At 38.8% G+C, this 27,874-nt stretch overlaps 1 protein-coding gene across 2 annotated transcripts; it reads left to right on the plus strand.

The window, feature by feature from the left end:
• The first annotated feature begins 3,810 nt into the window (after positions 1-3,810).
• On the plus strand, positions 3,811-25,736 carry LOC114686116 (zinc finger protein 420-like). Of its 2 annotated transcripts, XR_003733531.2 has the most exons (5): positions 3,832-3,962; positions 13,741-13,867; positions 16,883-16,978; positions 19,668-21,896; positions 24,310-25,736. XR_003733531.2 is itself a non-coding variant. In XM_028860747.2 (4 exons), exons 1-4 carry the CDS (start codon positions 3,957-3,959, stop codon positions 21,554-21,556), a joined length of 2,118 nt encoding a protein of 705 aa, XP_028716580.1. In that variant the 5' UTR covers positions 3,811-3,956; the 3' UTR covers positions 21,557-22,302. The 2 variants fall into 2 exon arrangements, 1 of the variants encoding a protein (XP_028716580.1); XM_028860747.2 differs by lacking the exon at positions 24,310-25,736 and having other exon boundaries at positions 3,811-3,962; positions 19,668-22,302.
• Positions 25,737-27,874: the final 2,138 nt, after the last annotated feature.

The raw sequence follows: 27,874 nt of genomic DNA on the forward strand, positions 1-27,874 counted from the left end.
CTGTGTTGAGGTGAACACAGGGAAAGCTTCATATAGATTATTGTTAGAAACAACAGAACAAAATAATCTTCCCTAGCAATAAAAAAAAACTCAGAATAGGATTCTTGCTTTTTTGAAAAAAGAAAACTGAGGAAATGGTGTGAAGAGACTTCAGAACAAACACTGAGTTTATGAGACAATGTTCCTTTTCCTAGTTGTCTTATTCTTTGGTGTTCATTTTAACCTGCAGCTGTATGTGCATCACAGCCATTGTCCTTTATAACCAATACTATGGCTCTCATTTTCTCATCTCCCCACTCAACTTCATCTCATCAGAAATTACTGTTTCTGATGTGTACTTCCAGTTACTCTAATATAAGGGTAGTTTTGTTTAGGTAGTCATGGCACCCTTCATTTCAAGGGCTTATTCCTAACTGACTCAAAGTAACTGCAGTTGTGCATGCTGTAGAATATGGTTTTGGTATATTTGTCAATTATATAATAAATAAAATTAGCAGATCTGGCTTTTCAAACATGTATGATTTTCATGGTAAAGATATTTAGGATCCTTCAGGCTACTGTGTTACTGGATTGCAAATTATGAGCTGTCAGTATCCTGTAGTGACATTGAGTGCTTCCCATGTGTATTAGCTATTCATATGTCTCATTTGGAGAAATAATTTCTGCGTAATGTCCAGTTTTGAACTGAATTATTTTAGTAATTTTTGCTATGTTGTTTGACAACTCTATCATCTGAATTAACCATTGAGTGACTCATTTTGGACAAACATTCACCACTGAATTCTAGAACAGATGGAATGCACATACTCCTACACATTGCACAGATTTTGGCTCTTTCTACCAGGTAATTGTTAGGGAAAAATTCATTAGTGAAGCCTCTCTGGAAGCCCAAAGTTATAGTTTTTCACTCTCCCCTGGTCTTCATTTCCTGTTTGCAATCTAGAATCCTACACTGCTGGTATTTTTCTTGGTAGTATGTGAAAGAATACTGCCTTCATAGCAGTCTTTATTAGGGAGTTAGGATCAAAGCATTTACATTCTGTGTTTTCAGTTTCCATTGTTTTGTTTGTGAGAGGGGTGCCACATACACCAAACTTGTTTCCGACTTGCTCTGTACCTAAGGATGACCTCAGCCCTCTGATGTCCCTGTCTACAGTACCCAAATGCTGGGATTCCCAGCATGGAAAACCACACTTGCTTTCTTTGCAAGCACCTTTAGTTCGAATTTCCTATTCGACCATAAACACTTTTCCACATATCCATTATCTGTTGGCATTTCATGCTTTAAGAATTGTCTTTACAGAATATTTGTCTATTTTTTTTAAAAAAATCCATGATATGCTCTTTCTTGTGAATTCTTTTGTAGTACTCCATCATATCCTGTATATTAAACTTCTGTATGATATCGTTGGCCAAGAATTGTCCCTACTCTTCATCTGTTATTCTCTCTATTGTTGTTTCCTTTGCTGTGCAGAAGCTTCTTAATTTCACGTGATCCCACTTGTCAATCCCAATGATCATTTCTTATCTTCCTGGAATCTGGTAACCTATCCCCATAACTTAGAAATTTAAAATCTTTGATTGTTGATTTTTCTCAGCAGGGTCAGAGATGTGGATCTAATTGTATTCCCCTCTATATGGAATCTAGGCTTCCCAGCACAAGTTATTAAAAAGGTATTTGGGGGCTGGAGAGATGGCTCAGAGGTTAAGAGCACTCAATGGCTGCTCTTCAAGAGGTCCTAAGTTCAATTCCCAGCAACCACATGGTGGTTCACAACCATGTAGAATGAGATATGATGCCCTCTTCTGGCATGCAGGCATGCATGTAGACAGAACACTACATACATAATAAATAAATAAATCTCTTTTATGAAGGTATCTTCTTCAGTATATGTTTTTGTTACCTTTGTCTGTAACCATTTGGTTTGTTTTAGATCACACACAAGTTTCTCTCTCTCTCTCTCTCTCTCTCTCTCTCTCTCTCTCTCTCTCTGTGTGTGTGTGTGTGTGTGTGTGTGTGTGTGTGTTTTAATTTTGTTTGAGACAGGGTTTATCTATGTAGCATTGGCTGTTCTCTATAGACCAGGCTGGCCTCACACTCAGAGATTTTGTCCCTCTGTCTCCCAAGTGGAGGGATCAAAAGTGTACCCCTCCACTGCTCAGCCCTTGATCTTATATTTTATTCCATTGGGGTACATGTCTGTTTCTGTGATATACCTTGCAGTTTTTGTTACTGTGGCTTTTACTTTGTCTAATGTAAGTTGAGGTTGGACATTGTGTTACTTCCAACAATGTTCTATTAGAGATTGCTTTAGTTATTCAGAGACCTTTGTGCTTCCTTGTGAATCTTTAAGTTGCTGGATTTTCTATTTCTGTGGTCACTTTCTTTGGAGGTTTTCCATCACTTCTTAACCACTTTCTAAATTTCTCAAGTGATTCTTCCATTGCTCTGTTTATCTAGTTTCCTATCTTTGGTGCATTTTAGAGATGTCTAAATAACTACTAGTCATGAAATATTTTTACATTTCTTGACTTAGGGAGTCTTCCATGTTCAACTTTGTCATTTGATCTTTTAACCTTTCTGAGAATTTGGTCAGATCTTCCTTCTTCCTTTGTTGAATATTAATGACCTCATTCATGGTTTGGTATCTGGTGATTGATTCCGGATTCCTTTGATGATAAGATTCCTCTGATCACTCATATGTTCTTGATGGGTCTTTAACATCTGTGGCCCAAACCCTGGTAGAAATGGGTTGATCCCTCCCAAATGGCCATGGCAGCCTGCCTAATCATCATCCATTTCCCCTAGGAAGAGAATGTTCTGGATCAACATCTAGTTCATTTTGTATTCTCAGGAACATAATTCCGAAGCTGCCTTGTTATTCAGTGTATAATTGCTTCTTCATCCTGAGTTGGGGGTAGTGAGAGAAGTTCGAGACAGATATCCTTGGTTTTCCGAATACTTACTGAGGAGCAATTTCAGGATCAGGGAAAATACCGGAATTGAACATCCTGGATCAAGCCTAATGTAGAGGGAAATCCTGCCAGACAGATGTCACTTGTACACTCAGGGTGCATCATCCTCCATCCTTAAAATGAATTCTCTCAGGGCAGGGCATAGCCTGAAAAATCCCTTTAAACAACATGGAATAACTCTGAGTAGGAGGTAGACTGATCTCAACACTTCTCAACAGATGGCAGATGCCCTGAACAGGGCTTAACCTTGTATCCTGTCAACTTTCCAGTGCTAAACTCCTATGTGATAGCACCTAGGTAGGGCAGTGTGATAGAACTAATTTCCCAAATTACAACCTTAAATCAGGCTTAGAGCTTCCATTCATCTGGTAAACTCTAGAGGGTTCTCCTCTGGACTCTACTCAAAAAGGAATTCCCTTTGTTCTTGCTGGATTGCCTCAATTTCCAGGTTCCCCGCTGGGAATGGCCATCCTTATTAAAAGATTTGATCTCCTGAAATGTGTCTCTGTGCATCTGTATACAGAACCTGGGAAGAATTTTTAATATTTAAAATATTCTGCAGCAAGCAAGCTTTAAATCTCAACATACAGACTCAAAGTAAGCAGTAACTCTAATAAACATTGCTGTCAAAGGTCCGACTCACATCCAAACATCTCATTTGGAGAACCCGAGATTTTAATGCCGCAGCCTGACCCCTGCGGCTGTCCATGTGCAGACATGGGTTGTTCCTCTCCATTCTCTTCGGCAAACAGTCAGACACTAACCCAGGAACTTTGCCAATTACCTTCCCAGGCTTCCCGAAACTCGCTCACACGGATTTGTGGGAAATGTAGTCTCGCCCACGGCGACGTCACAAACAAGGACTCTGGGAAGGGCGCTTCCGCGTTCCTTCTGCGCCTGTGCGTTCTGCTCTCTGGCCGTCTTCTCCAAAGTTGGGCCAGTGTCGCGGGTCCTCTTGGCGCTCTGGTAGCATCTCTGACATGGAGGTGGGTCCAGGATGTAGCGGAACCAGAGGGACGCTGCGGGGTGGGCGGGTCCGAGTTGGAGGGAGCGGTCCCGGGTTGGTGGGAGGCGGGAAGAAGCTGAGTGGGAGGTGCTGTGCTGACCTAGGCTGGGCCATTGCCCCTGGATACAGGTCGGCGCTGGGGAGAGAGGCTGATGGGGATGGTGCAGGGAGCGGCCTTTCCGCTAGGATGCAGCTTCCTTAGTCTGTCCTGCCCTTCTGGGACAGGAGAGCTGGCTCAGAAGCCCAGGAGTGGAGAAAGATGATAGGTGTAGGATTGCCCCGGTAGAGTGCATCTGCTGACAGCCTGTCTGGGAGGTGTGGAAGCATGCCATTACTAGATAACACTGTGCTGATGGCAGCTCTTCTCGTGAAATTCTTGGCTTATTTGGAGTAAGTGGAATTTCTGGGCCCTCCTGTGCTTATAGCCTGCTAGAATTTTGTCCGAGGACCCTTGGTGTATTTTAAGTGTGATAGTTGTTTCTAATTGTCAACCTGACACAACCTAGTGTCACTGGGAAGAGATCGTCAGTGACCATTTGTCTAGATAAGGTTAGCCTTAGGGATTGATTGCCTTGATTACTTAATTGATGTGGGAAAACTCCGCCCCACAGTGAGCCTCACCATTCCCAGAGTTTGGGTCCTGGACTGTGTAACAAGGAAGAAATCAAGCTGAGCCCTGGGAAGCGTGTGTGCATTCCTTCTCTCTCCATTCTTCTGCTGATGTGACTAGCCGCCTTGACATCTTGGCTGTGGTGGACTCTAGTCTAGAACTCTCAGCTTTTTGCCCCTAGAATTTTTTTTTTTGGGGGGGTATTTTATCACAGCAACTGGAAATGAGATTAAAACAGGATATTATTCCCTATCCATTATTTTAATTAAATGTTTTTTTTTTAGAATTCCATACATGATTACTGTATTTACATAATTTCAACTTTTCTTCTCCTCTTTCTGTTTCCTCTACTTCCTCTTAAATCCAAGACCTCTTCTTGTTATATTTAAACACACACACACACACACACACACACACACACACACACACACACACGTAAAGACAGCCTGGCAAGTCCGTTTGCTGTTACTTGTATGTCTTTAGTTCTGATTTCTTAGGATTGCATGATCTATCAGAGATTAATCCCTGGAATAGATCCAACACCCATTTTGACACCGGACATGCGTATGTGGCATGCACATACAAGCAGGCAAACACTTATATGCATAAAATAAAAATAAATAAAACTTTAAAAAGATTAAAATAGTTCTTGTCCACCCTTGGGTATGCTTTCTCATTCACTCTTCTCAGCCCTCTGCTTGCTCCTGCTTTCCCTCTTTTTCCTAGGTTTCCTTCACACCATCCTGTTGACAATGACTTCAGTTACTGATGAAACCAAAATATTGCTTACATTCTGACTATGTCTTAGCATTTAAGCATAAGTGCTGATTGTCTTCTCCTAACAATGTTTGTTGATGTCCAGGGGTATTTATGATCATTCTATTTAGAGATGAGAAATTCAGCTTGTTTCATTCATGGTGCAGGGGTAACACCACCGAGATCTGCTGCCAACCACCTGAGGACTTCCCTTCATCTCCACTCAAAGTTGATTCTCTGATTTTGCCATAGAAAAGAATTTCAGGATGAGCCCATATGAAGCAGAGTTGGAGTTTATTAAAAAACAGAGAGTCGGGAAGTCAGGGAAGGAATAAGGCACCTCAGAAAGCATGTGGGCGTGTGTGTGTGTGTGTGTGTGTGTGTGTGTGTGTGTGTGTGTGTGTGAACTTCTCCAAGGAGTATCTTTGCAATAGCCATATGTAGCACTTTGTTAGCTCTCAAGTTAGAACTCAAAGGGTTCCTGAGGAACCTCCATTGAGAAAATGCCTCCATGAGATCCAGCTGTGCTTATGGGAGCGGGGAACCTGATCTTTTCACCTGTTGCTGCTTTGTTACCTCAGACTAGCAGTTATTGGGTCACAGTCCCATTGCGAGTTTTTGATAAGAGAAATGTTTGGGCTTCTCTGTGCTCAGTTGGATTTGTGAATGGAAAGAGCTGTGATCCATAGGTTCTTCAGACTGTCCTTTTGCCACATAGGCACCCATTTACCATTTAGTTTCCCAATCCATGACATTCACCGCATTGTGAAGACGATGGGAAAAAAAAAAACAAAAACCAATAAATCAAGAAGCTCTTGTGGAGCTGTAACTAGTAAATCTATAAATCACCTCTTCTGGAATCACTAATCTTATTTTTGTATTGAAAATTTTGATTGAAATGACTTTTGAGGAAAAAAAATGTAATGTAACTTGAATGATTTAAGCCAATATTAACAAGAGTAGTACTTACATCAATTATTGATCTCAATTTTCTAAGCAGACTGATTCTAGTGTTTACATCTACAATGATGACCTTGACATTGGATCAGGACATCACAAAGGTTTAAATGCTATTACTGATTTTTTTTTTAAATAAAATTCTGTATGATTCTGTATGGTCTTGAGTTTAGGCCATAATAATCCAGGGTGGTTTCTGTTAATAAATTCCTGCTTGTACAAAAGGACAAGGAAATTGAGGCCAACTTAAATCAAATACCTTTAATCAAATACAGAAAATTGTCTAAATCTAATAATTTATACTGAAGTTCCACTCAAGATCAAGGATTGTTAAAGTAGTGAAGCCTGGTAAAAATATCAGACTTAAAGTTAACTCCATGAAGCTCATTTTCTTTTCTCAAAAATATGTATGTAATTAATCTATGTATAGAAAACTCCGGCTGAAAAGGGCCACAGCTTAGAACTGGTTATTCTGGCATCATTTTATCCAGGGAAACCTTGATGGCTTTGGCAGTGGTTGTTTTGTTGCTTTGGAAAAGAGAGAGGAGATGAATCACATAAGCACTAGGAAATAGAAAGTGTGTAGGACTGAACATTCTTAAACGAGACAGGCGATGATTGGAAGTGACTCACATCATCTGGTGAACTCGTGGGCCACGCTGGGGTCAGTGGTGAGAGTTTGTAGCCCCAGTATGCCCTTGCACAGCTCAATTCCACTTCGTCCCACATGGTGTAAACTGGGCTGGGCGCTGGGAGGGAACACAGGTGTTTCAACCTGTTGCTGTTTGTCTCATAGGACTGGCAGCACTTGGGTATAGCCCCGTATTTCCACTGAGGGCTTAAGGTAAAGGAATGCTGGATTCTGTCTCATAGGTGGGATTTATGGGTATAAGGAGCTGTGGTCCATGGGGTCTTCAGCTCTTTCTCCACATGCTCACCCATTTACCATTAAGTTTTCTAAATATATCACACAGAAATTCTCATGTCTAGGAATTCTTCCCTGCAGCATGTGTCTTTCTAGAGCTTGGAGTATATTTCTACAACTTTAGTTTAACCCCCTGAGCTCCCAAATGCCTAATCATCTTTTACAATAACTTAATTATCTACCCTTTCTTGTACTGCATTTTTCCAGGTCAAGAAAAATTTTAAAAGGAATGGATAAATTTCTAGACACAGATGATATGGCACAGACTAGGACGAGTGATATCACTTGGTAGAGTGTTTGCCTACCATGCATGAAGTTTTGGATTTGATTCCCAGTACTCCATAAAGTGATATTCCTCACAGAACTAGAAAAACAATCCTAACATTCATATAGAAATATAAAAGCAAATGAAAAACCAAATAGTCAAAGGAATATTTATCAGGAAGGGCAATTCTGGAAGTAGTACAATACCTGATCTCAAGTTATATTACAGAACCACGTTAACAGAACCAGCATGGTTCTGCACAAACACAGATATGTATGTAAACCAATGGAATAAGAGAGAAGACCCAGAAATAAACATATTTAAACCATTTAATTTTTTTTTGAGACAGTTTCACTGTGTGGCTGTCCTGGAACTCATTCTGTAGGCCATGATAGCCTCAAACTCACAGAGATCTGCTTGCCTCTCCATCCCAAGTGCTGGGATTAAAGGCATGTGCCGCCGCCACCACCACCCAGCTAAACCACTTAATTTTTTATGTATACTATCAGAAACATATACTGGGAAAAAGACAGCATCTTTACAGCTACTGTAAGAAAACTGGATTTCACATATAGAATAGCATAGGGAATATTCCCTTGAATGGACAGTTATGATATATGAAAATAAATGTCTTAACTATAATGAAGAGACAGCCTACAGAATGGAAAAAAAAATCACTGCTAGTGACATATCAGATGGGGTACTAAGACTAAATACATAAAAAGTAATGCAGAAATTAAGCAGACCAAAACTAAACCATTCAATCAATAAATTGTCCAATAAACAGACAGTTTTCAAAAGGACAAATGTGATGCATGATCCTACTGAGTCTTAACAATAAAAAACTGGAGTCAGATATTGAAGGTTAAAGCTGAAAGATTAGAGAAGCAGAGTAACAGCCACTAGAAACTTCTTACCTCTACAAATCCATTGAATGGAGGTGGTCGAGATCCTGTCTCCACCCACTTTATATTCTTGTCTCCACCTCCCTGGTGCTGGGATTAAAGGTGTGTGCCACCACCACCTGGCCTCTATGGTTAACAAGTGGGTAGCTCTGCCCTCTGGCCTCCAGGCAAGCTTTATTTGTCAGAACACAAACAAAATATCATACAACATTTCCCCCTTTTTGTCCAACTAAAAAGTGAAGGTTTTAACTAACATGGAAAAAACTATGTACAATAACTGTACACAAATATATACAGGCAATAATTACATTAACAATGTCTAGTCCATTAGTATTTGACAAATTCAGAGAAAATACCCATTATCTATCCTGTCTTGGTGAGTCCAAATTGTTGTATCTAATTTACTTTCTATCCTAACTTGTATTACCAACCCCAAACTATCTTTTTATGTCTTTCAACCTTATACACTTTACACCTCTTTTGTGAGTCTCTTTTCTGAATCTGGTAACAAGGACAGCTATAACTGTCTAGTCTTCAACTCCATCAGGATTCTGAGAAAGATATAATATTACCTGAGTAAACAGGAAGTGTAGAGCAAACAACTTCCAAAACTAAGAAATGACAGAAGCAACCTTGCTGCCTGGACAGTGAACCAGGGTTCTGCTGCAGCATTGGTTCATCCATCTTTGGCCTACAGGCCTAGAATATCTTACAGGCCTAGAATCTGTGAAGCAGGATTATTGAAGGACTATCCCACCATGTCTTGGCAAAGTTCTGCAGTCTCTTTTTTGTCCTCTTAATCCAGTTTGGACAGCATACTGTCAGCAGTTGAGGCAAGGGCAGTTTCTTCCTCAGTGGCTAACTTTTGCCACAAGGAAAGTAAACTTTGTATGGAATTTCTTCAGTTTCCATTATCTCTGAAGTAGATTGGTGCTGCCAGGAGCAGTCATGTCTCATTGTCATAAAAAAAAAAGAACCTTATGTTATTAAAACATTTTAAATGCCATATTCTATAAATCTCTGAAGTGTTTGAAGACCACTTGTCTATCTAAAATATATCTCTGTTTGACCTTGAAAACATATGTAACATGACTACAAGTTTGATTGTAATAGGTGACTAACTACTAACCTGCATTTCTCTATTATCCTAAATAGTTTTAATAATAAATTTTCAAAGACTAGAAGTTTATATAACATTGTTAGATGAGCTATATAGATACAATACCATGAACAAGAATAGAAACACCTACACAATATGTTCTAAAAAATTAACCTTAAATTTGTATCGATATACAAAAATTCAAGCCAATGTAAAATATTTAAAGCTATTAGTTGCCTTTTTGGTTTAAAAGCAGTTTTAATAATTACCTTTTTATATTTATTATATTTCTGTAACATATATGTATATATTAACAAAAATAATGTCAAATTTTTATCAATACACAAAAATCCAAGCCAATGTAGAATATTTAAAACTAGTAGTTGCTTTTCAAAAGTAGATTCAATAATCAACCTTTTCATTCTATTTCTATATTACCCCCTTTTTCTCTTTAGAACAAGATACCTGAATCTAATCTTCTTTGTTGAGCTTTTTTTCCTGACCATTACCAATAACAACTTGTAACCAACTACCCTAAGCAATGACAAATATCTATAACCAAGTAATTGACCAAAAACCATACACTCCCCCTCTTGAGCATCATATTCTTAAATTTACTTCCTGCTGTTTGGGGGCAACAGCATCTTTAGGGGAGCCTGGAGAAGAATTGGGATAATTGTCAAGTCTTGGGATAGCCAGCTGTGTCATGTGATGTCCAGTCTCTGTGTGATGGGAAAGTGCAGGGCTTGTCTCAAGTCCTGGCTAGAATAATAAGTCTGTGAAGCTGGTTCAATCAGCCAGCCTACCTTGAAACTGTCTTGAGCAGTTTGTAGTCCAAAGCCAATCTTTAGGTGGTGTTTGTCCGCTTAATGGTGTGATCATAATCCAGTTGGAATTGTCATTGTGGAGCTCCATCATCTTTTTGGAGACTCCAGAGATTGCTGTTAGAAATGTTTATCATTCACTGTAGAAAACTTAAACGTCATTAATATCAAAAGAGAAAGTTTAAATTTTAAGATATTAATATACCTGAAGGAAAGTTTCAAAAAGTTTCAAAAAGTCAAAATAAATTCGATGGTTAAAAGATTTGTGACAGTTATAGTTCCTTGATTTTGGTTTTCTTCTATGCCATATCAGGTGACTCTTCTGATATGAAACAGAGACTGTGAATTTTTTTTGAACAATATGTGTGGGTTTAGCAAAGGAGAGAGCCACACTCCAACTCCAAACCCAGTTTTAATTTTTAATTGAACTGGGACTACAAAAAGAACATTTGCATTATGTATCTGTAGAGAACAGCAGAAACAAACATTTGGGAAGATTTATGAAATTTAATCCTGTTGGAAATGTGATATACCAATATGTTGTTGGTTGTTTTTTGGCTCTTTTTTGGGGGCCCACCACTCAGCTCCCAAGCAAATCACTTGAAAGCTTATTCTTAATTATTAATGCCTGGCTTTAGTTCAGCTTAGTTTCTAGCCAGGTTTTCTTAGCTTAACTTATCAGTCTACCTTTTGTCTCTGGCTTTTCCTGTTCTATTACTTCTGTAAATCTTACCCTGTGGCTTGCTGTGTAGCTGGGTGGCTGGCCTCTGAGGTCCTTTTCCTTCTCTGGCTCCTAGATGCCTCCTCCCAGATTTCTCTATATATTCTCTCTGCCTGCCAGCCCTGCCTATCCTTTCTCCTGCCTTGTTATTGGCTGTTCAGCTTTTTATTAGACCATCAGGTGTTTTAGACAGGAACAGTAACACAGCTTCACAGAGTTAAACAAATGTGGCACAAACACCTTAAAATAATAGTCTACAACACCAATAGGCCAATTTATTCTTTTTCTTGGGACATTTTCTCTGGATGATTTGTCCTTTTTCTTCAGATGTCTCATTTGTCCAGTGGTCTTCAGATTCCTTAGCTGGATGCCTTCATTCTCCTGGATATATATATATATATATATATATAAAGAGAGAGAGAGAGAGAGAGAGAGAGAGGAGAGAGAGATTGATTCTTCAGGTACATAACAAAGTTAAGCAGAAAGTACACAAACTCCTATACACGCATCCATAGCTTATGCCACTCACTAGTCTCCATCAGAGTGGTAGAGGGATGCATTTGCTACAATGGCAAACCTACATATTGACATGCGCAGAAGCCCCCGATAACCCCTCTTCCTTTACAGCTAGTCCCCTTTCTTTCCCCAGGTAGTCCCCACTTCTCCTTTCACATTACATCTATTCCATCCGTTGTGTATATTAACCACATTTCCTTTGTCCAGGTGTCTGTTCATGGGCCTCCATGCTGGCTTCACACAGCGGTCAATGATAATGGTGCAGCTACAAACACGGGGGAGGGGAGAGTGGCAAGTATTGCTCCGACGCTGTCTTGAAGTCCTCGGGTGCACAGGAGAGTGGCATAACTAAGTCATTTGATTCTCCCACTTTCAGTATTTCGACAAACTTCCGTACTGAGTTCCGTTGTTGCTACCCGTGTTTACATAGCAACCAGCAGTAAATAAGATTTCCTCTTTCCCACACATCTTTGTGAATACATGTTGCCATTCATTTACTCAATCATGCTGACTGGGGTGAGAGGGAATCTTAAAGTAGTTTTAATCTGCATTTCACTGATGGTTAAAAATGCTGACTTTTTTTTAAAGTTATTTCTTGGCCATTTGCATTTCTGTTGTATATTTTGTTTGTGTTCTGACAAATAAAGCTTGCCTGGAGATCAGAGGGTAGAGCTAGTCACTAGTTAACCATACAGGCCAGGCAGTGGTGGCACACACCTGTAAACCCAGCACTAGGGAAGTGGATGCAGGAATATGAGGCTGGTGGAGACAGGATCTCCGCCCCCATTTGGTCTGAGGATTCGTAGAGGTAAGAAGTTTCTAGTGGCCACTGCTCTGTTCTCTGATCTTTCAGCTTTCACCCTCGATATCTGACTCTGGGTTTTTATTGTTAAGACTAAAAGTGTGTGTGTGTGTGTGGGGGGGAATGGCTTGAGTCTTTTCAAACCTCAAAGCCCACCCTTAGTTACACACCTCTTTTAACAAGGCCACACCTCCCGATTCTTCCCAAACAGTTCCACCAACTGGGGCCCAGGTATTCAGACGTAAGAACCTTCAGGGACCATTTTCATTCAAACCTCCACAGTTTGCCATGCTGAACACATCTGTTCAGTAATTTCTAGCCCTATGTACATAAACAGAACAGTGTCTTCATCAGCACAACATGAAACAGAAATATTTCCAAAAAGCATGATTGAGGTGGATTCCATAAAGGTAAACACTGTACCTTATAGTCTCTCAGTTATACATTCTATTTTTATAACTGGGGTACTGGGAGTTGTAGATGACACAGTGGATACTCTGAGATGATGAGATCTTGTTGATTCAGAACAACCCATGGATCAGGTTCTTCCCACAATCAGCTCCAGATTCTATGTATCTGGGTCTAACTATACTTCAGTTTAGCCTTAGGTTCTCTTCTGAATGGGAGATAGGTGACTTGCTAGCTGTGAAGGAAATAGAGACTTCTGTACAGAGCCCTCTGAGCCTTTCCACATCTCTCCAACAAATACATGAATATTTATCTAAACCAGGCAGGGTGAGAAAGGAGAGAAGAAAAATGAAATAAAAGAAAACTTTAAAATGCCATCTAATGTATTTTAATATTTAGAAAGCATTGCACTTTTATTTTTCAAATATAAATTCGTTAAAAATCTCCAGTTCCTTTTTAATCTATGAATTCTTCCCTTATTGTGCCCCCTTGCATACTCAGACAAGTGTCTTTGGTGAGCTGTCCTTTGCCTTAGCACTGAAGTGGGTACGTGTTCAGAGACTCAGCCCTTCTCCAGGAGCTACTGCCTCAGAATCTGCATTTTCATTTCATTTCATGTGTAACAGTTGAGAAGTGTCACTCTAACTCAGTGTGACTCTCTCCTGTGAGAAATGTGTACCACATCAGCACAGTACATGAAATTCATACTGTATTCATGTTCTGTTTTGTATATCATGAAGTATAATATCCAGATGGGTTTGTTAGGGCATATGCCATTGTCTTCCCTTAAATATGGGTAATGTATAAGATATTATATAAAAATATCTCATTCCGTATCCTACTACTCTTTCATCTTTCTTAAAATTAAAAATTCTGTTTCTAACCACATATTATTTATATGTTGATATTGAGCTCTTGATTATACTACTTAAGTAAATTAACATATACTGTTCATTTATTTTTATTCCAGGGACTGCTCTCCTTCAGGGATGTGGCCATTGATTTCTCTGCAGAGGAGTGTGAATGCCTGGACCTTGCTCAGTGGAATCTGTACAGGGATGTGATGCTGGAGAATTACAGCAACCTTGTATTCCTGGGTGAGGATCACTTCCATAGTGAATTTTTAATTCTCTTTAAACGTGTAACTTCCTCTATTGGTAGAATATCTCATGGGAACTTATGCTCTCTAACAATGAGCTTCAGATTTTTGCATTATAACAATTATTCCACAATTTTACACATGCATGTACATGTGTAATGTACACTGTAATGGACACGTGAATGTACATGTGTGTTTACACATGTATATTGACTATGCCCACCTTTGTCCTCTGACCCTTTCCGCAGACCCCTGTTTTCAACCCATGCAGTCTCTGTCCTACTTCCATGTATTTTTTCCTCTGGCCCACTGCATTGGTTAAAGTTGGCAACATGAGCATGAGTAAGGGGTTATTTACTTAAGCATGGCTAGCTTTTAGATAGTTCTACAGTACCAGGCATGAGTGATTCCTTACACATAATAGTCATGTCACATCTATGCCAGTGGACATATCTTTCCCAGTAGGTTGGTATTTTGTGGGTAGATTTTTTTTTTGTTGGGACATCTGCTCCCTAATAATGACATGGAGACTTATTATTAATGAAAGCTTGGCGGATAACTTAGGCTTTTTTCTAACTAGCTCCTATAACTTAAATTAACCCATTTCTAGTAACTGACTTTCGGCCTCATGCTTTTATTGCCTTGTCTCCATATAACCCGTCCTCCTGTCTCTGCATCTCCTGGCGTTTCTGCCTTTCTTCTTCTTCCCAGAGATCTTTTCTGTTCCAGAAATCCTGCCTATCCTCTTCCTGCCTGTCTAATGGCCATTCAGCTCTTTATTAAACCAATCAGATTGACACATCTTCACACTGTATAAAGGAATATTCCACAACAGTATTATAGTTTTCAGAGTTCACAGATGCTGAATTTTCTATCCAAAAAGACTTCACATCACCTCCCACTCTGAGAAATTTGGCTGGCCCAAAGAAAGCCTCCAGCTCTGTTAAAACTCGACGTATCTATGTCCTGCTGCTGGAGTATGTGATGTCTTCAGTGATTGGGTCTTATGGTCTAGTCTGTCAGGCAACCAAGAGGAATGGAGCAAGTTTGCATTGCTTTGGTGGTCTCTGGCACACCCTGAGCTAAAATTTATAGGAGGTATTCTACCCCTGTGATGCATGGCACTTAGAACAATAGTATCTATCCACCCATGCAGGGTACATTCCTTTAAACCTTTAAATTATAATTTAAATTAATTTACAGAGTAATAGGATTCTGTGTGGCTTTTTTAATCCTTGCTTTTAGCTAATCCTCTCCCCCAGATACTGGACATCCCCACCATGCACATCCATCTGAACTTAAATTTCTCCACCCCCAGTAATGCCTAACTCTACTTTCATACCATTTATGCTGTCCCACTACCTTCTGTTCAGACAGTCCCTCCTCTTCAGTGGCCCTTCTCTACCTTCCAGTCTGCTACAGGTACTCCAAAGGAAACACAGAAACCTGAAATTCAAAGCTAAGATCCACACATGAGAAGGAATGTTTGACATTTGTCTTTCTGACTCTCATTTACCTCCTCCTCCATTTACCTGCAAAATGCACAGTTTCATGTTTCTTTGTATCTGAATACAATTCTGTGGTGTGTGTATAGAACACATTTTACTCTTCACTCATCATTCTTTGGATATGTAAGTGGATTCAGTTTCCTAGCTGTTGTGAACGGAGCAGCAATGACCATGGATATGCAAGTATCTCTGTGGTAAGAGATGGAATCTTTTGAGTATATGTCCAAGAGTGATGTAGCTGGGTCATGTGGTAGTTAGCAAGTTTTACTTTCAGCATTTTGAGAATCCTCTGCCTTGATTTCCATAATGGCTGTACCAGTTTACACTCCCATGATAATTTAAAGTGTGTTCTTTTTATACATACTTGCCAAAATTTCTCATCATTTGTTTTCTTAATGATAACCTCAATTCAGGTGAGATAGAATCTCAAAGTAGTTTTAATCTTCATCTCACTGATGGCTAAAGATGACAATGGCTTGTAAAAATATCAGCTGTGGGTTTGTCGTTTTTTGAGATCACTGTTCAGCTTCAGAGCCCATTGTTTGATTGGATTGTTTGTTTTCCTGATGTTTGCTTCGTTGAGGTTTGTTATTTATAATATTTCCCACCACATGTATAGCTTCTGGATACTTTGGCCAGTTATGAGTCTCTACATCAGCTGCTACCAGCTGCAAGCCACAGCTGCTCTGATTAACATTGAGAACAGCACAAATCTATGTATAAATAAAACTATTTAGAAGTCAGTTTGACATCATTGTGCACATTGTAAAATGTCATTTTCACAATATTAAGTCTACCAATCCATAAGCATAGGAGTTTTTTTCCATCTTCCAGTATTCAATTTCTTTTTATTTTTTTCCCCTTTGGTTTCTATTCTTTAGTGATTTAAACTTTTCATTATAGAAGTCTTTTATTCCCTGGATTAGGTTTATTCCAATGTATCCTCTTTTTTGGGGAGGGGGGGTCAGGGATAGTTTTGGTGAGTAATTTCTTCCTCAGTATGTTTGATTTTGGTTGATATTTGTATCCTGCCATTTTGCTGAAAGTGTTTTTCAGCTCTGCTGAGAACTAAGAGTAATATTTCTCATTATTCCATAAAACTAGAGTAGGAAGCCTTCAAACTCCTTTTACAAAGTCAGATTCCTGCTCTTAAGGAAAACTTAAGGGAGTTGTAGGTGTAGCTGATGAAGTTAATTACAGTTCGTGTGTTTTCAACCTTGTTGTTTTGGTAGTGTGACTCCTTTTTATTTGGAATTTTAGAAATTGAGAGACATGAAATATGACACATACATCTTAAAGTAAAATATTTTACCCAGCAGCTTAATTTTTTTTTTCTTGAGGTAAAGCTCGAAGTATTGAATATATCTATCAGGAAACATTTAAAGAAATTATTTTCTGCCATCTGTTATTCTATTTCCTCTTTTCTTATTAATATAATAGTGATATATAAATGTCAGTCCTAGAGAACAACATACAATCATCACATTTACCTTTCCTCCTAACAGGTCTAGCTTTTTCTAAGCCATATTTGGTGACATTTCTCGAGCAAAGAAAAGAGCCATGGAATGTGAAGGGACCAGCCCCAGTTGCTGTATACCCAGGTATGTGGGATTGCATAGATCAGAACACACAAGTGAAAGGTCCAGAGATGCCACAGAAAGGCAGGTATCAAAAGCTGGATGGACTAGAGGGTCTGTTTCAGGGAAAAACGGTGATTCAGAATGTTCCACTTGTTATCCCTTGAAGTAGGATATTTTCTGACAGATGTTTATCATGCTTTTATTTCCTCAAATCTGTCCTTCCTCTCTAGTGATGTCTGAATGCATTTACAGTGACTTTTTTTTTTTTTTTTTTTTTTTTTTCGTTTTTTTCGAGACAGGGTTTCTCTGTGTAGCTTTGCGCCTTTCCTGGAGCTCACTTGGTAGCCCAGGCTGGCCTCGAACTCACAGAGATCCGCCTGGCTCTGCCTCCCGAGTGCTGGGATTAAAGGCGTGCGCCACCAATGCCCGGCCATTTACAGTGACTTTAGTCTGGCCTTCTGCAGGTGAGGGTCTAGATCACTATAGATCACTTGCTATTGTTTCCCGTGCCTCAGAAACTTGTACACAGTTCTAAGATTTATATGTCAAGCCTTTATAGCACAGTGTCACCACAAATAATTTCTCTAATTACATCTGCATGCTCAGTATTTAAAGTTGTTCCATCAGACTTCTTTATAAATTATTATAGTGTATTTCTGTGAATTTCTCAGCCATACACTGATTGTCAATGATTTATAATTTATGATGCATTGTTTTTGTGGTACATGATAGCAAAAAAGTTATACACAGATAAATCTTGCAGAATATTTATACACTGTGTGAAGATATATTGCTGTGATTGGTGTAATAAAGAGCTGAATGGCCAATAGCTAGGTAGGAGGTATAGACAGGTATAGACTTCCATGGACAGAGAAGACTCTGGGAACAAGAAAGGCAGAGATGCCAGGAGACACAGAGCAAGAAAGATGTGCAGGAGGAAGTAACACTTATGAGCCACATAGTAGAATGTAGATTACTATAAATGGGTTAATTTAAGTTATAAGAGCTAGTTAGAAACAAGCCTAATCTATAGACCAAGCTTTCATAATTAATAAGAATTCTCTGTGACATTATTTGGAAGTTGGCAGGACAGAGAAAGACTCATTACATAAAAGGAGGAAATGTTGTGGGATATTTTGATCATATTCTGATGCTCCCAAGACTGCCAATAAAGTTTGCTTTGAATAAGAGGGCAGAAATAGCTGTTAGCAGACCAAAGTTAGCCATAGAAGTTTTAGAGGACTGAGAAAAATAGACAGATAGACGCAGGAAGTAGTAGGGCAGGGCTTAGAGAGCATCTCTGCCCTTTTTGGGTCAAGGGAGGAGAGAGAGAAAGAGAGACAGAGACAGAGACAGAGAGACACAGAGACAGAGACAGACAGAGAGAGAGGGGGTAGGTGGGTAGGTAGGTAGGTCATCACTGGTCGCTTCTCTGCTGCCTCTCTGATCATTCATGTTCTTACTCTGATATCTGACTCCTGAGTTTTTATTGATAAATAATAGTTAGATAGGCACTTTCAGGTAGACAAGTATTTTTAGTAGCCTACCAATATTCTTTCAGAATTTTTCTGAACTTGCAATTGTATTTTCTGTGTTTTATTTTTGTATAGACTCCGTCATATCTGTTGCTAATCTTCTTAGGTATAGCTTACATTATGATTGAATGACAGTTTTTAGTAGTGGCTCTTTAGGGTAGTGTAAGATATTAAAATGTCTACAAGTCATGTGCCTAGTTCCAAATAAAATTGATGTTCTTTTTTTTCATGTATTAAATACTAGTTCTATATTTTCATGCTATGTGTATTTATTTCGTCATTGGTTACTTAATAGTTGTTTTATCTTGCTAAATGAATATTTCTGGAAGTTATTAAAATTTCATAAACAATTAATAAATATGTTGCTCTCTCTGAAACTCTGTATTTAAAGGTAAACTTGAACATCTTAAAAATCATTTAATAGCTTTTATTTTAACTGAGATTTAAAAAAATATATAACATGAAATTTACTATCTTAAATATTTGGGGCATTGTTCAATACATTCAAATCATTATGTCACAAATCTTTCAGAAATAGTAAAGCTTTCAGAACAAAAAACATAGGAAAATAATTGTGTATTTTTTTTGTCCATTCCATCTAGTCACCATTTAAATAGGTATTCTATGTTTTCTATTTTAGAATTTTCATGTATTTCTAATCAGATATCTATCTTATGTAATGGGCATATTTCATTTTGTGTACTGCCCTTAAGAGTTTTCCTTATCATAAATATTTCATTATTGCTTACCTTAAGTGTGTGTGTGTGTGTGTGTGTGTGTGTGTGTGTGTGTGTGTGTTGTATGTGTCTGCTAAGGACTTCTGATTCATATGAAAGACAGAAGACAACTTGCAGGATTCAGTTCATCTCTTCCACTATGTAGGTCCCTGGGAATCAGGTACCTTTATCCACAGAGCCATTTCATTGAGTACATATAAAATTTTGAATATTTTCTATTGTTGTTCAGTGGAAGTTTGTATTGTTTCACTGACTATATTTTTTTGAGTAATGCTATAGTGAATACAGTTATGGAGTCATGTCTATTTTCCCATTAATATGAAAATAAATTGCATTTAGAACTATATCTATGGATATAAGGATCCATATAAAAGATAAGCTTTATAATTATAACTATGTCATTAATCTTTTACTAATACTTCCACCTTTACTCAACAGAAATAAAACCTTATAAATTTAAAGAATGTGGCAAGACCTTTCCTTGGAATTCACTTCTTATCCAACATCATAAAACTCACGCTGGAGAAAAGCTTTACAAATGTGGTGAATGTGGCAAGGCCTTTAATGTTCGCTCAACACTTTATAAACACCAGAGAATTCATACTGGAGAGAAACCCTACAAATGCAAAGAATGTGGCAAAGGTTTTACATGTTCTTCAAGCCTTAACCAACACCACAGAATTCATACTGGAGAGAAACCCTACAAATGTCAATGTGGCAAAGCCTTTAATAATTCTTCAGCTCTCACTCAGCACCAAAGAATTCATACTGGAGAAAGACCATACAAGTGTGAAGAATGTGGCAAAGCCTTTAATAATTGCTCAGCCCGTACGCGACACCAAAGAATTCATACTGGAGAGAGACCCTACAGATGTGCAGCTTGTGGCAAGACCTTCAATTTTCCCACATCACTTTCTCAACATCAGAGAATTCATACTGGAGAGAAACCCTACAAATGTGAAGAATGTGGCAAAGCCTTTAACTGTTCTTCACATCTTAAACAACACCGAATTATTCATACTGGAAAGAAACCCTACAAATGTAAAGAATGTGACAAAGCTTTTAACTGTTCTTCAAGTCTTAACCAACACCGTAGAATTCACACTGGTGAGAAACGCTACATATGTGAGGAATGCGGCAAAGCCTTTAATAATTGTTCAGCTCTTACTCAACACCAAAGAATCCATAGTGGAGAGAAACCCTTCAAGTGTGAAGAATGTGGCAAAGCCTTTTATAATTGCTCGGCCCTCTCTCGACACCACAAGATTCACACTGGAGAAAAACCCTTCAAATGTGCAGATTGTGGCAAAGCTTTTATTTTTCGTTCATCACTTTCTCAGCACCAGAGAATTCACACTGGAGAGAAACCCTACAAATGCAAAGAATGTGGGAAAGCCTTTAACTGTTCTTCACACCTTAACCAACATGGAAGAATTCACAGTGGAGAGAAACCTTATAAATGTGAAGAGTGTGGCCAGACGTTTATCTGTTCATCATACCTACATAAGCATCAGAAGATTCATACTATTGAAAAACTCTATGAATGCAAAGAATGTGGTAAAACCTTTAGCTGTTCTTCATACCTTAAATATCACCAGAGATTTCATACTGGGGGGAAATCTTACACATGCAAAGAATGTGACAAAACCTTTAGGTCCTCTTCATACCTTAGGAATCATCAGAGATTTCACACTGGAGAGAAACCCTACACATGCAAAGACTGTGGCAAAGCCTTTGTTAATTCTTCAAGCCTTCTTGTACACCAAAGAATTCATACTGGAGAGAAACCATACAAGTGCAAAGACTGTGGCAAGGCTTTTAGGTGTTCTTCTTATTTTAAGTATCACCAGAGACTTCATACTGGAGAGAAACCCTATACATGCAAAGAATGTGGCAAAGCCTTTGCTAAATCTTCATGTCTTATTCTACACCAAAGAATTCATACTGGGGAAAAGCCCTACAAATGTGCGGAGTGTGGCCAGGCCTTTATCTGTTCCTCATACCTGAGGAAGCATCAGCGAATCCATACTGGTGAGAAACCTTATACATGTGAAGAATGTGGCAAAGCTTTTAGTATTTACTCAACCTTCATTCAACACCAGAGAATTCATACCGGAGAAAAACCTTACAAATGCAAGGAATGTGACAAAGCATTTAATAATCATTCAGCTCTTATAAAGCATCAAAGAATTCATACTGGAGAGAAGCCCTACACATGTAAAGAATGTAATAAAGCCTTTAATAATAGCTCAAGCCTTATTCGACATCAACGAATTCATACTGGAATTGAAACCCTAGACGTTCAAGGAATGTGGCAAGGCCTTTAATAATAATAGTTCAACTCTTAGCCTCCCAAACTCACAGTAGTAAGAAAGTAAAATGGAAAAAAAGGTGACAAATAAGTGTTTTATACATATACAAGTGTAAAAATTCATGCATGAAAGAAACCCTACAAGTTTAAATAGTGTTGCAAGTCTGTTAGTGCTTCTTCTTATCTTGATAGCAGAAGATTTGTACTGGGGAGCCCTAAAAATATATCAGGGATTTTAATGAATGTTCACTCCTCATCACTGAATTCATGCTTCATGGAAATCTTAGCACTTACTGACTTTGGAATGACCTCTGTCCAATATGTGTGAGCAAAATAGTTATGCCAGAACAAATGAGGTAAGCATAAAGAGTGTAGTGAAGCTCATACCTCAGATCTTACTGGATATGAGAATTACTGTACATGGTAAATCCTGTGAATATATAGAATAATATAAAAATAAAGTGAATACTGCTTATAAATTATGGGACATTATTTGATGTGATAGAAATAAATTATCACAGATGTCAGAATCATGCACACAGCTCAGTAAGGATATGAATTTGCTAATGAAACCATATTTACTATGTAGCTTCATGTTTGAAAACAGAAATTAGCACAACTCTCAACTGTGTTAAAAGAACAAGACTAGTTCCTGATTGATTTCAGTCTAGTTCTTCCCACAGAAAACATACAGTAGGTATAAAATAGAGGTTGTCTGTGAAGCTTACTTCTTTAAATAAACAAATTTGAATGGTTTTGTAATATAGTGTCTCTGTTTTTATTGTGTAATATATTCTATCATTGCCAATGAAATACTCCACTTTACTAAGGGAGGTGGGTGACAGGATTCAGTTCTATATTGCTGAGAATAATTTAAATAACTGGTCACTGTATCCCAGATGCCAATGTCTTTCTAATGATTTAGAGGATACTAGACCATATGTTACATATTGGTTCATCCCCTTCTTGTGGTAATTAGGAAAGAAGGAGTTTTTAGAGGATAATTTTGTTCTAGTTTTCTGAATCTTGATTTATATTACTATTTATCAAATTTTACTATATATAAGTGCCACCCTTTGACCTACAAACCCCCCTTAAAGTTTTGTTGTTTATTACACTGAAATATCCTACTCTTAAAACCAAATAAACTCTAGGAATTAGGAGAATGGAAGCACCATGTGTATGTCCATGCTTTTACATACCTGTCACTGGCCTGGCTGGTAGGAATAGATATAGTCTGAAAGAAACACTTGTTTTCCTGTCTTTGTCTTTCAAGGTATTGCAACAGTGGTCCTCAAGCAGTTAGAATTTCTCTAAGATCCTCTGGGAGGAGAAAAGCCCTGGGGCACCCACAGGAGGCACTTACCTTTTTGAGACTTAGTTTGTCTGATAGCTTTGCTGGAAAGACTAACCTTGCAGGAGAGATGGGCCGTGACTGCACTGGGCAGGGGACCACTTCTTGGCTGGACTGCTTCGTTATGTGTCCCTTTTGTCTTCTGGTTCAGCCCAGCCATTGCGTTAGGATTCTGAAGATGGACTAGCAAGTTAATGGATCTCTTTTTCCCTTTTGTAATGTGGCTGCATGGAATAAATCTTTGTGGGTTTCTTTTTTTTCCCTACTTATTTGGCTTATCATTGATGATTGACAGAACCTGGGTAGTTGAGATACAGGCTGTAAGAAGAAAGGGGAGTTATTGAAATAAAAGTTAATTCCTTGTTTGGAAACTAGATAGTACAGTACCTCAGCACTTTATACAATAAAAGGAGAGTGGCCATTCTCATATGAGGTCCTTGAGGAAGAGGTGATGTCTCTTTACTATTGATGGTGATATTAGCTGCAGTTTTTTAAATATGTAAGTGATCATAAAACATTGGAAAATTTTCTTCTCTATATTTTCTGATAGCATTGGTCAAGAAAGTGTGCTAAACGTCAGTGCCTTTTTTCACTTATTTGCACAGTCATTTGATTTTAACCTTAATTCTATTAATTCCATGAGTTAAATTAACCCTTCATGGTAGAGAACCCCCATCCTGTTGTGTGATATGTTTGAAAGATTCTTGAGTTTGGTTTACTAGTGTAGTGTTTTCTTAAAGATGCTTGTGCCTGTGTTCATGAGGGGGTAACTGTTTAAAGTTGTGCCAATCATTTTCATTCATTTAAAAAAGAAATGGCTAAATACAGTTTGAGGTCTATTAAATAAATCAAACATAATGAGGATGCTGGTAGTTATCTAGGGTATTGCCAAGTTCACTGCTTGGAATGGGCAAAGAACTGAACATCTGGTAAAGAAAGAAGATCCTGCTGTGGACACAGCAACAGTAACAGTGCTGTTGCAGGGTAGGGGAGGATCCCAATAAACAGACTCTGGCTTGGGTATTTTGTGGGGACCTTGGGTCCTTCCCTCTCCTGTAGGTCCTGTTTAGATGCCTACTCTCCTGTGTTCCTACCATTTTTCCTCAGAATGTCTTCTGGGAACAAGAAGTTATCATCTCAGGGAGCTGGCTTTCATTTTCTTTTACTGCCTACATTCTGCTAACTCTTCTTCAGGTATATTTTTGTCAATATATTCAACTTTGGTTGACATGTTTCAACTTAACCAAATTGGTTTTAAAAACCAAGAAGACAACAATGGAGTCATATCCTAAAGAGAGGATCTAATTGAGTCACTATAAAACCACCTGGACTATGGTCCCCGGACTTTTCTCACTCAGATGACTGTGTACCTCTCCAGCATCTAAGAACTTGTATTGGGTTGTTTTTAATTACAGGGGCATGGAGTTCCAAAGAGAAGAGTGAAGACACAAGAAAGGAAATATGCTAAGAACATCTAAGAGCCAAGGCTTTGCTGCCACTGGAGGACAGGTACCTGCTGAACTTCTAGAAAGCCATTCTACTTAAGCAGGAACGAATGCTCCACCCATGATCTCCTCAATCCCTGCTACCTTTCTTCCCTCCCTCACCACCATCACCACTACCACTCCCACCTACACACACACACACACACACACACACACACACACACCACCACACACACACACACACACACACACACACACACTCGTGGTCTTGTTTAAATTCTCATGTTGTAAATCAGCAATCTGCATTGTGTCATTGCTAATTAACACAACAATGCCTAATTATTAGTACCCAGTATAAAAAATTAAATATTAAGGGAAGCTCAAGTTCACAAGTACAGTAAAATTTTATGTTAAATATTTATTGAATATTTACATTGCAATTACAGAAATCCATCTAGGGGCATTATAACTATGACCCTTTTTTACTTTATTAAGTACAGTCTGCCTACAATTCAAGGAAATTACATCTTAAACTGCCTTCCACTGTAGGGTATTATTAGCTACACTGTGGAATGATATAATTGAAGAGCTTTATTCTGCTATACCCAAGATACATAATATCATATCAAAGTAAGTAAAATAGAACTTCATTTTAGTAACCACTCTTGTCACCTTTCTGTGGTTCATGTTGCTTTGGACTGGAGTTTGTAAGCAAACAGAAGACCACTCCTTTTCTCAAAGCAATCTCTCCCCAAAACCACGTATTTGCATTTATGTACCAAAACTATTGTTAATCCAAACAAGATAGCAACAAATGGGTTGTATTGACTGTCAATCACTTATACCTAGTTGACCAGTAAAGTGAAATAGCTTTTTGTCCTCTAGTCATTATCTTCCTTCCTTGACCTGCCATTGTCCCACATGACCTCCACATGTGCACCAGAGAGCATAACTGCACTGACATACACTAATGCACATGCGCACGCGTGCGCGCAACACATGCGCACCACAGACACTTCAAAAAAGAAAAAAAAATGTGAGCTGAGTGCCCACACTTTGATTAAATAAATATTTTCATCTATATTGTCTTATTCAAAGTGTTTTATTTGTCATTTCCCTCCATGATGTCTATTAGTGAATTTTTATGGTCCGCTCCCTTTGGGGGAGATTAGTAAAAGCTTTACCCAGAAGACAGCCTATTTGTAGGATGTGTCCTTAAGAAGGAAATCTGTGCTGCCCAAGCAAGCAATTTTAGGTAAGGAAGCCCCTGGCAAGAGCTCATGACACATCTCTGCATGTACCATTCATTATATTGTTTGGTATTACTGTCATCAAATGTGAATAAGCCATGCATGACACTTATTTTACAAGGTACTCAGAAAAGGAGATCACACTGTAGCTAGAGTTTTCCTGCTTTGCCCACAGTTAGGACAAATCTCTGTCACCTGCCAGTCCACACGCTCAACCAACCAAGTAAAACAGAGACTATATGCATACAAACTGTATGCCGTGCAGGTTCTTGCTAACTGTTCTTATAGCTTAAATTAATCATTTCATAATCTATACCCTGCACGTGCTGGTGCTTACTGCGTCTTCCATGCTGCTGGTCATGCGCGGCTGCAGTGACTCTCTGCGTCGCCTTCCACTTCCAATTCTCCTCTCTCCCTTCCCCCTTCCTGCTGCCACTTGCCAACCAGTGTTTTATTTATTGACCAATCAGAGCATTTGACATACAGACCGTCCACAGCATCACACTTTATAGACTTCCTGGCTCTTGTGGTTTATTGGGTCATTCTGTTTACAGTGATGTATGTTTATAATAACAACCCTAATAATTTAAAATTTTCACTGTAGACTTCAGTTTTCAACTTAAGCAGGTGAAAGGCAATTAATGTTACTGTAAGAAGTTCCAAGAGAATTAATGTTACTATAAGAAGTTCCTGAGACAATCAATTAGAAAAAAGTGGGTAGATAGCTGGCAGTTTCAGAATTTCCAGTTTATGTTCAGCTGGTCCCATTGCTTTGTACCTTTGGGGAGGTACCCTACTATGGTGGGAATGGATATCATTGAAACTACTTACCACATGGCCATGGAGGGAGAGATGGTTCAGTTTACCTATATGCTTTAAGGATATAGTCTCCCAAACCTAGAGCTCCCTCTGTGTCCATTTAAGGCTTTCATAATCTCACAATATTGCCATGGTGAAGCCCAGGCCTTTATTACACAGATGTTCACTGGGACTGTGATCCAAGGTATAGAAATCACATACTAATAAGCAGAAAGAAACTGGGCAAAATGTAAATCAGTGCCTTCCTATAATTATTAGGAGACTGAACACATGGGACAAACCACGTTGAACTTAGAGGAAGACATTTTCCGGGTCTGATAGGAGCTGAGCACTTGCCTCCTGGGAAGTTGCTATCGTATATCATGCAAGTGGGGCTCAAGATTCAGCCACAACATATTTGATTACAATCTCCCTATCCCTCCCCAACCCATTCACTCTCTCTGTTCTACTCTCCATATCTTGAGTCCACATCTAAGTGACATCATGTAGTATTTTATCTTTTTTTGTGTCAAAGACACAAAAGGTGAGGGGCATGGTTTTCATTCTCTAGGTTCACCCATAAGTTTTATGATTTTTCCTGAAGAAAATGCAAACAAATATCTATTCACCACAGAGAGGGCACTAATGGCCAAAGAAAAGATTCCATCAAAGCCACACGTGTTGAGTCAGTGGATTTGTGGGGCTACTTATAGAAGCACGGCTGACTTGAAGGCAGCCACATCACTGAGAAGCCCAGCCTAGCATGGGTAACAAAACCCTGGTACCCTCTGCCCAGCTTGCCAGCAACCTCCTCAGAGATTTCGGTCACCCAACAACTGTTCAGTGCCTTTGTCACCTCGGGGCCTCTGTGAAATTCATAACTTTAGGAGCTTTCTGAGTCACCTGAACTTCACTTCCTAAGAACTGTGAACTTCCACCCTCTCTCCAGGAGAGAGTGTTTCAATTCACTTCAGATGAAATAGTGACACAATGCAAGGTAACAGCTGTGTTCCCTCTAGCTATCTGTCTATCTTCCTTCCTTCCTTCTTCCTTCCTTCTTCTTCCTTCCTTCTTCCTTCCTTCCTTCCTTCTTCCTTCTTTCTTTCTCTATCATCTATCTATCTTTCAATCATCTATGATCTATTAATCTATCATCTTCTATCTATCTATCTATCTATCTATCTATCTATCTATCTATATATCTATCTATCACTATCTACACTACATTTGTTTTCAAAACAAATCTGTAACATCCACTCACTTATAACCAGCGGCCAAACCAAGAAGCACTGTCTCCCCAATGCTGCTAAAACAGTACTACCACACACTTTTTCTTTAAAACAGAATAAATTCTATTGTGTATGCACATGTGCACATGCGCGCGCGCACACACACACACACACACACACACACACACACACACACACACACCATTTTCCTTACCATTACTGATTACTGATGAACACTCAGGTTATTTCTGTCTGTTG

The sequence above is a fragment of the Peromyscus leucopus genome, chromosome 11 (genome assembly GCF_004664715.2).
Source record: "Peromyscus leucopus breed LL Stock chromosome 11, UCI_PerLeu_2.1, whole genome shotgun sequence".
Lineage (NCBI taxonomy): Eukaryota > Metazoa > Chordata > Mammalia > Rodentia > Cricetidae > Peromyscus > Peromyscus leucopus.